Source organism: Egretta garzetta, unplaced genomic scaffold (assembly GCF_000687185.1).
Source record: "Egretta garzetta isolate BGI_Z169 unplaced genomic scaffold, ASM68718v1 scaffold620, whole genome shotgun sequence".
In the NCBI taxonomy this organism is placed as follows: Eukaryota; Metazoa; Chordata; class Aves; order Pelecaniformes; family Ardeidae; genus Egretta; species Egretta garzetta.
Genome location: NW_009258309.1, coordinates 295,529 through 305,498, shown reverse-complemented (window position 1 = coordinate 305,498; position 9,970 = coordinate 295,529). Strand labels below are relative to the sequence as shown.

The following is a 9,970-nucleotide window of genomic DNA, read 5'->3' as shown; positions in this document are numbered from 1 at the left end:
TTCCCTACAAGAGGGGTGAGATAAATTTTTAACAGATCTTAAGGTACAGACAGATAAATATTTGACTGATTCAAATTACAGTCGCATTAACACAACCAATAGCCTGGTAAACTGCATCCTGGAGCACAGGAACTTCTAAAATCAGCTTTGCCACTTGCGACAGTGTTTCTATAATGACATTCTATGTCAGGGAGCAAAGATACATTCCCCAGTTTTCCACATTCCATGTGGTGCCCTGACTGCCACCTGTGTCAGTACTTTTCTGGTTTTGGTGAAACCCTTTGGAGATTGTAAATTCCTCCATGTACAGCCCGGGAGGCCTTTTGAGATAAACACATCACAAGACACAAAACAGTCCTACACTCAGAATGAAATATTGCATATACCCACTATATACAGTGTCCATGTTACTCTGCTAGCACACACTCTTTTTCCTCATTGTCCTGTGAAAACCTCTTGATATGAAGGAAAAAGACAAGGATGAAGACAACTGAAAACAGTGCGTTGGTGTTTGTCCAGTATTGGGAACGTGCTAGGTTGACTGCAAAGGAGGAGAGAGACAAAGGCATCTTTGAATAGACCACACCCTTGGCATTTCCAAAACACTTACACAATCTGATAGAACACTCAAGTCCCCTAAAGGAAAGTGTGGCCTTTCTATCAGTACATTATTGGACCATACAGGTAACACAAAATTCTATAAAAAAAAAAATTAAGCAGCCAATCGCACAAGACTGCAAGGAGAATCGTAATTTTTCAGTTATAAACTTCACTGCGAGAGCTTCTAGCAATGTAACCTTTTCCAAGGAACTTCTCCTTTCCCTGCAGTAAACAAAGGACCTTCCACAAACTGTGGAAAACATTTTAGTGGCTACAGATTACTGAAGTTTCAGGGGCTGAAGTACATTCCCAAGAAGCTCGCTCCCTAGACACAACACCCCATTTCTGAGCAGGGTCACAGTGATCAGTCCTTGCTTGAAGAAGAATACAGACTAAGTTTTGTGAAAACAAAACTGTACAGAAGAATAAAAGGTTTGCTGATATGTAGGTATTATGCTGTCCTAGATACCCATCTTTATCTACAGATGTGCAGTGAAACTGGCTTCTTTCGTGGGAGAGCTTGATAAAAAGCACTCACTTGAGAAAGACTAAAGCTGGGTTGGCTACACAGGAATGTTTTGTCCCAGACAAAGAAGTCATTCCTAGGAACTAGAAGAAAACAGCAGCAGAGATTAACTAACGTACTATGAGAAGAAATAAGCAAATTGGAAGTCATAGTGTACCGTATTTTAGAAAGACAAACTTGTAGACAAAAAAAAAAAAGTCTCAAGAGAATCTCAAGAAATTACATACCAGCAGCATAAACAAATATGCTTTTGGAAGTCTTCACCTAATCAATACCCAAATACCTCTTCGGCTCTAGTATGTGTAAGGGAAGTCATAGATTTAGACCTCTAAAAAGCCACCATAGTCCCTGAATCTCTCTCCATTCACTGCCTCCCTAAAAGGCATTTTTACTTTCTTAGAAGGTACTTGGTTCTTTTAGGCATATCTGTCCATGTCGAGATAAAGTTACATAAAGTTTTAAGTCTTTGCTTAAAAGAATTCCAACTCAGATAATATTCATGTAGTAAAAATACAACAAACTTGGTAGGAATTCATTTCGCCTTGCCCCCCAGTACACTGAAACCAAAATTTAAATAGGTTACGTATTACAATGTACTTTAAGTGTCCATTTTAAATTTCTAAGGGGGGACATCCCTTACAGTACTTTAAAATTATTATACCATTCTCAACTGTCCTTCCTTTTAAAATTTGCAGTTTCTGTTGGAATCAAAATTCCAAATCTCAAAAAACTCCTCACAGATAAAATGGTCTCATTTAGTAAATATCCCTTGAGTCATGGTCATAAATCTAGTACACTAAATCCAAGCAAGAAAATAGGGTCATGCTTACCTACTTTTGCTTTATGCATATTAGAATGTACTTTAAGTGTCCATTTTAAGTATTTCCATGGAGGAATTTTCGGGGCAACTTGGTGCCAAAATATTTCAGCATATTTTAATAGCTATCAGTGTTTTCTATGTATTGATATACTACGTATTTAGAAGTAATTTTGGTGATCTCACCAATCCCTGGTTTTTGTTTGTACAGAAACAGAGACAAAAATTCTGTTTCAGGTTAAGTTCACATTGCAAAACACCACTATACATTTTAAATTAACACATTTTACAGCTTTCTATTTTTTTAAAAAAAATTACATATGCACTACTTAATATTTGCAGATTTGTTGTCTTACCAAGAACTGATGGATGCATGGCAAAAGCACTATATCTGCCAAGGTAAAGTAAAGCCCTTCTGCAAAAACATGGTCCAAAAGCGGAAGGTCAGAGGTTTTTGTTCTCCTGATGTGGGGGGCCTCCCTGTTGATTGCATCTGATACTTCCTGGTCAAGTAGCTTGGAGAAAGCTATGCTCAGTTCCAAACTTGGGAGTGGCTGTTCATGCATTTCCACTGTTTTTCCTTCCTCTGTTGCTTCTTTACCAAGTACAGGCACTGCAGCCTTGGCACCTGCCTTCTGTTGTTGAAGTTTTTGCCTTCGAATTTTGTCATCATTATGTACTCGGACAGGCTCTCCAAGCTTCCTTTCAAGCTGTAAAATGTCAGGAGGAATAGTTTGACAGTGCTCGGGAGACGCCGACAAAAATCCTTCAACAGCCAGAGGTATGCTGATCTCACAAAGTCTGGTCCACTGGCTAACCTGTCAGACAAATTTATGTAATTAATGTCACTACAGAAAGAGAAAAAATCCAGGGTACCTTTTTGCACACTTTAAGCAAAGAAATTCCAGCCAACAGTGGGAAATCCAGCTTTTAATGCATTCTTTGATAATCTTGGAAGCTCAGGTATTTTTTTATTACTTTTGCAATAGCAGAATTAGGAAGCTAAAACTTATATATAACAGAATGAACACTTATCCAGTATAGCTTATTTTTATTCCTTACTATTGGCATAAGATTACAGTGGCAGCATAACTCACTAGAAGCAAAGCTGTGATCAATTTCTATATGTCATCTCCATCAAGTGCTAGTAATAAAACCAGAATGTTACAGCAAACAGATTTTGAGCACATTTATGTTACAGAAATGCATTATATTATTAGTGGGGTTGTAGCATGCAACATCAAAAAACTTTAGTCTAACCAAACAACACCTTAAAATAAATTACTTTTTTTTTCATGTTCTTATCCTTGTCCTCTTTGCCTTATTATCTGTACTTAAAGGTTTTAAAGCTTTTAAACTCTTGTATTTTCTTATTCAGTTTACTCACTTCGCAGCCATCTGAAACATGGAATCAAGTTTTCCAGCAGTTCCCAGAAGAGATTAGAACCAGAGGTTTCTGGAGGATGCCAGGGACAATTTATTTTACGCTAGTGCTAGACGGACTAACACGAGGATATGCTTCCACAGATCCTCCACTCACCAACAGGAATGAACTGGGCTGGAGGCACAGTAATCAATGGCAACCATGGACGTAGCAATCATGAAATTACAGTAGAGTTCAACCTCCTGAGAGGAGCGAGGAAGGCAAGTCTAGATGGATGAACTGCCAGATGAGTAAACTGCTATATGATAAACGGGCCGAAATACCAACTCAAAGGGTAGTAGTGGTTCACACTCTACCTGAAGGTCAGTTAGAAGCAGAGCTCTTTAGGGGTCTAGGCTGAGGCCTATCCTATTTAATTACCTTTACCAGTGACCTGGAGGGAGAGATGAAATATGCTCACATCCAGGATGACACCGAGTTGAGAGAAGCAGTCAATAAACTCCAAAAAAGGGCTGCCATTCATAGGGGCTTACCCAGGCTAGAGAATGGGCTGACAGGATCTTCCCAAAACTCACTAAAACATCCCACATCTAGGATGGACTAAAGCTCTGTAATAGCACAGGCTAGGGACTGACTACGTGGCCAGGTAGCAGCTCTGCTGAAAAGGCCCTGGACACCCTGGTAAGCATAAGCTAAACATAAGCCAGCAGCATGCCTTGGCAGTGACAAAGTGCTCTTGAAATCAAAATTAACAATAAATTAGGTATTTCTTAGTTCACTTCAAACTGGAAGAGCTGTACTTTATAACTCATTGATGCTATAGTGCTAGACATGAAACAAAGATCTGACCCATTTTTTTGAATCTTAAGATTCTTTTTGTGCTGCTAAAAAGTAGTATCTTAAAAGAGCTATTGTTCATCTTTATGCCAAAATACAGATACTTCTCCACTGAGGAAATTTCATTTTCTACACAAATTAAGTTTCTTGCTAAAAGAACTTAGTTTACATCAATATTAAGAGTCTAATTCAGAGTATTTAATTGTTTTAAGAAACCCTATTAATGTACCTAAAAGAAGGAGATGCACTCACTTCAGCACAGGCTTTTAAGCAGGTCTTCTTAAAACCTAAGAGCTCCAAAACATCCTTTTTAGATGGATCTGCCTCATATGTTTTCTGTATTATATGCCTTAAGACAACAGAAAGCCCAGCTCGGCAGAACTTGCCATCTTTCACAACAACAGCAGGTAAACAGCAGCTCTGCACAACCACTGGAAGCTGACGTCTGGAGATTAAATGGACCTCAAGATCGCCAAGGAGTTTTTTTGTCACAGGCTGATCATCCACATTTTCACCAGTCGGCACTAAGAAAACTTTGAAAAATTTGCAGTCACAGTAGGATAGCAAAAACAGTGAAATAGATGTATGAAGAGGAAAGATACTATCTCTGTACTGATGAGAAAAACCCAAATATAAATGTTCTTCAGCAACACTATCTTTCATCTTCCTCCTGAGCTGAAGTTCCTGAAAAAGAAATCAATACACAATGTTCATAAAAGAATACAGAATTTAGGACAAAAAAGAGGATTTGAAACAGTGATCCTACCACTACCTGCTAAAACCGATTTTAACATAAGACACTATTAAAGATATCCTGCCTGAATAAGTGGACTGCAGGGCCTTCTTGAGAGAAAGGAATGGTTTCATATATACAGCATCTCTCCAAATCACTATTAGGGAAATGATCTGTGTAAACTTCTTTTTACATTTTAGCATATTCTTGACATTAAAAAAAACCAGACAAAATCAAAAGAAAATACTTCCTTTCACTTTTTTAGTTTATAAACATTTTCTAGCAAGGCTTTTTAAAAAAAAAAAAAAAAAAATCAATCATCTCCCACAACATTAACCATATATTATTGAAAAACAAGTTCCTGAGCACATATCTACAACAGTCAGTTTCCTAACACACATTTGTCTTTCTGAAACTGTTAGAAAATTTAGGCCAAGGGAAATAATACTGGTTTCTGTATTAAAAAGTAATCTAGAGCCTGGCAAGATACTAAGTGAAGGTCAAGAGGACACATAAGAAGAAAAAAAACGTTAATTTCAAGAATGCTATATTAACACCTCAAACACACAACTACTTTAAAGCAGTTAACATAGCTGAAACTAATGTCTTCTCATTATGTTAAAAACTTAAATAGTTTTCCTTATACTTGGTTAAAAATTACATTTTTCCCGTTAAACTATTCCACACCAGTTTAATACAAAACAACGATGCAATAATTTTTCTGCTCTATCACCCAATAAAATTGTCCATTAACTTATAAATCACTTGCATTGAAAAGCTGTAGACACTAGATGGCACTCTTAAAACAATCATTATAGAAGAAAGCTTTATAATAAAAGTGAAAGAAATCTGAACGTTGCTAAGAAAAGTCAGTATTTTTTTTATATACATATATATAAAGCGCAACTGACATTGGAACAGCATCAGTCTTTCAAATAACTGTCTAGATAAGTAAGGCCTCTGTGCAGTTACTTGAATATGACGTAATTATTTTAAAAGCAAAAAAGGTTTTCATTTCATAGCTCTAGATTATTGGATTTTTTTTTCCATGTAGACGTGTACATCAAATTTACTATTTTAGATCATCTAGCACTGGGCCAAATCAATTGTCCAAAAAGAGGCAGTGGAAGAATAAAATCAAGTCCACCTGCCATTAAGTAAAGATCATAACGATGATTGTTATAGTGAAGTATTTTTAAACCATTACATTACATGACATTGTCTCAGAACAACAGTGGCTCAACATAATAGCACTGTTGCTTTTCTTTAATTAATACACCTGCCACAAAGACTAGTACAATACATAATGAAATACCTACTTCCCTAAAAGCTATTTTATTTGGATAAATCTTTACAGCATGTAAGTCAAGACAGATTCAATACTGTAAGTACAGCTCTATGGGAGAAACTATATAGTGAAGGTAACATTGCGGAGATTAGTCAAGCAGAGTTAGTCTTACCTGCTAAATCCACAGGTGCTAGCACTTAAACTCATATCCTCGACTACAGTACTTCTTTCAACATTAAATAGTATCCTCATATGCATTTGGGTTGTTTTTATTTTCCATGGGAACCCATAGAGCATACAACCCACCTTTCCCTGGCCACTCAAGCCACTCAGGCATACATATTCACCTTACAAATCATTTCACCACTGACTTTTTTCTTCTGGTTGATCTTACTGGCCATAATCAGCTTTTTTGGTCATTATCATGCTGTATAGAACTGCTAAATATTTTGGTAAATTCTGAAGAGGTTTCTATTTCCAAAGTGTATTATTCTGTAGTTCCCATCTGTTAATCATTTTTTCTTACAAATTATTCCAAATCCATCACTCAGGACTGCACAAGTAAAACATTAACCTTTTCACCACACAGGTACTCTCAATAGGTACATCGGCCCTTGCCCATTTTCATCCAGAGTATCAGCTCTGAAGCACTGTTTCCCCACAGAGGACACTATATCATTAGACTAAAAATAAAAAATAAATACTTGAAAGATGCCCAGATAGAAGCACTACTTAATCAGGCTACTGATTAAAATTTCAAAAACGTCCTGCTGTGAAAACTGGTAGATGAGAGGGTGAACACCGTCATTGTGAATTCTCCTCCAATCTGTTGAACAAAATTACTTCTACCCAGTAGCAATGAGTAATAGATAGCAGCCATCAGTCAGTCCCAGAGATAGTAACTGATTGGAAATAATGACTTGTTGGTTATTGGTCTGCTGTGTATTCAACCCAGTAAATGCCACAGCTGACACTATCCTACTAATCCACCTGTCTCCGTGAAGTTTGAAATGAGACTTGAAATTTGTCTGGTCAAATTCAACTATTCTTATCCTCAGGTAAACATACAGAAGTCGCATAAACCAGATAAACCAATACTAGGACCTTGCTGAAGCAGGATAAGCAGATGTCATCCACTCCATTCTCTTGACAGTGCTGGAAAAGAGGAATATGCATGCAGCTCACTTCATTTAGTCCATAGTATCTTAACTTAAAGTCAACTTCCCTCAACCATTTTAGGTAAGGCTCTGGATTTTGCACTGAAGCAAAGGTATACTCAGGAAAGATCTGTTCTTCTAAATGCCTTGAAGAGAGAACCTCTGGGAGGCAGCTGGGCCAGACAGCTTGAGGGTGGTTACTAGCTTCTTCAAAACTCAAAGTAATTTTTTGTGAGCATACACAGTAATCTACCACCACTCAGCTGCAACATGGTGAGCTATAGGAGAGAGACTGAACTATTTTTCTGAACCTAAGTGAACTTCTACAAAGACAGAAAGAACACAGAATCAGTGACATTTGTGATCTACTTACACAGCAGCATTATGCTCACACTGTAAAATCAGAACTTTTTGTAGAATTGATTAGCAAAAAAATTACTCTGGGCAGAAAGGAAAGGCCACGACTTTTCTTCCCCCTCAGCCAGAGCAGTAAATTAATGTCGTTCAGCATCTAGCCACAAAAGTGCCTGTGTAAAGCACATGGTAGAAACGTGCGACTGCAGGTGACAGGGAGCCCAGGACAGTTCTTGTTTTGACAGTGGTGGCTCAGACCTAGATAGCGTCAACTGGTCTTGGTATCACACTGAATCGGCTTAGTACCCTCTAGTTCCACAACTTGTCAGTTATACCTTCTCCAGACTCAGTTCAGACTCTGATTTGGCTCTTTCTTGTATTGTCCTTCCTCAGGTAAAGCCACCTCACACAGGCTTAGCAGTCCTTGAAATAAGCTTAGATAGCCTGAGAGGGGTTCTCACTTAAGACTGACCAGTACAGTCACAAGTTGCTGTACTCAGTGGCTAGCAGACCTCCAGTACCTGCCCGTAATTATCTACTCATGAGCCCAAAAGGAGAAAAAAGTTCTCCAGTAACTCTCCACAGAATTGCATGATTCACCTCCATGAAGTACAAAGGAGCAACGAACAGGTCTACAGAGGTAAGCACAATGCTCAGTATCATTTGAGTTTAACTGCTCAAACACAGGTAGCTATATTAACCCCAAAATAAAACCAGGGCTTTCATTGCTCATTGACAAGAATCTCAGGGCTCTTAGTGAAGTTGCAGTACCAGCTGTTGAATTTTTCTGATATATAAAAAAGCCACTTCTACATTTTCTTCTAGTAGGGATAGGCAGTTGTTTTTAGTAAGTTTTCCAAAAGCTAGATTCTCCTTCAGCTAGGTTCTGTGCACACACTGAAGTTGCATTTATCCCCCAAAACAAAAAATTTTAAATATCATTCACTCATAAAACATTCATTAGCTACTCAGTTTGTTTTGTTGCTTTTTTTTTTTTTAAAGTACTCATAAAAAGTTTTAGAGGAGGATTCACATATCAAGGTGAAGGGGAGGAGAATAGTTAAGCTAAAGCAGCTGTTTCAGTTAATTAGACTCTCTCATATGGTTGAAGAGGAAATCCAAACATGAAAATTATGGTCAAAATTAAGAGAATTTCCTTTTTAAAGAATCACATAAACAGTGCCAGTATCAATACAGCAACAATTAATCATCCCAATTAGTAATACTGAATCAAATAAAAACAAACTGTAAATTGGTAATTTCTGAAAAAAAAGCACAAGCAACTAATATCTTACACTTAACAGCAGAATAAACTCCAGAGCAGGAGGTAACTCCAGCTCTCATCACAAAAAATACAAATGTCTCATTTCTTTGGTTTTCAGGGAGAGTTAAGAACATTGCATATTGCACAAGACTGGGCCTTAAATCTGAGAATAGGTACATATATACACAAATGATTTCCAGACCCTGACAAACTAATCTGTCATTTCATCATTCATATGACAGCAATTCATTTTGGTTCATACAGGCAATCAGATCTCTCTCAACTAAAGGTCCTGATCCCGCAAGCATTCATGGTACCTGACCTGAAGGCATCTTTGCAATATACTGTCCCATTATTTTCAAATATAGTCCCAAATTCTTCTCGTATAGCATACTGCTGTTTCTCCTACAGAAGTCCTTTTTCTGCTCAGATTTGCAGTGCTACAACACTGAAATTGGTTTCCCAGAACCATACTCCCTGTTCTGCTACTGATTTAGATCTGAGTTATTAAACTTACTGTCTGGAATGGAACAAATTATATTTTAATTAGGGTCCATTTAGGTCAATAATACTTGTGTTTCCACAGCTAACCTTCATGGGCTGAAAAGATGAGCTTCACTCAGTAGGAAAACAAAAGAAATGTTGCAGTTAAAGCTCCTGTTTGCATCCTCCCTCTGTTTCTCTCCTCTTTGCTATGCCCAGCATGGTGGTTCAGGGACACGTCTCCTTTATAGTTGCCAAAGAACTTTCATCTAAATTCAAAGGAAGCCCAAACAAACATGCTAAATTATGCATCATTTAGGCTCAAATATCAAACTAACTATTTTTAAAACTCTATCGACTTAATGAAGGTTAAGATTCACTCGTCAATTTGCTCAGGTTTGCTCCTCCCTCTCCTTCCAATACTCACACTTAATTCTTTATTTCACCCAATTGAAAATCCAAATTATTTAGATAAAGGTACCATCCTCAAACAAGAACAGATAAGCTTATTAGCTGATATTCCTGCT

At 37.5% G+C, this 9,970-nt stretch overlaps 1 protein-coding gene across 3 annotated transcripts in view; it reads right to left on the bottom strand.

The window, feature by feature from the left end:
• GSTCD (glutathione S-transferase C-terminal domain containing) overlaps window positions 1–9,970 on the bottom strand; it is a 93,836-nt gene that overhangs the window by 79,741 nt on the left and 4,125 nt on the right. For 2 of the 3 annotated variants that reach the window (XM_035894668.1, XM_035894674.1), the window contains exons 1-2: window positions 4,417–5,093; window positions 2,300–2,761 (exon numbers count right to left, since the gene is read on the bottom strand). In XM_035894668.1, the coding sequence (XP_035750561.1) occupies window positions 2,300–2,761; window positions 4,417–4,827 (873 nt within the window). In that variant the 5' untranslated portion in view covers window positions 4,828–5,093. Of the gene's footprint in view, window positions 1–2,299; window positions 2,762–4,416; window positions 5,094–9,970 lie in introns of those variants that run through there. The other variant, XR_004842063.1, reaches the window with a different exon arrangement.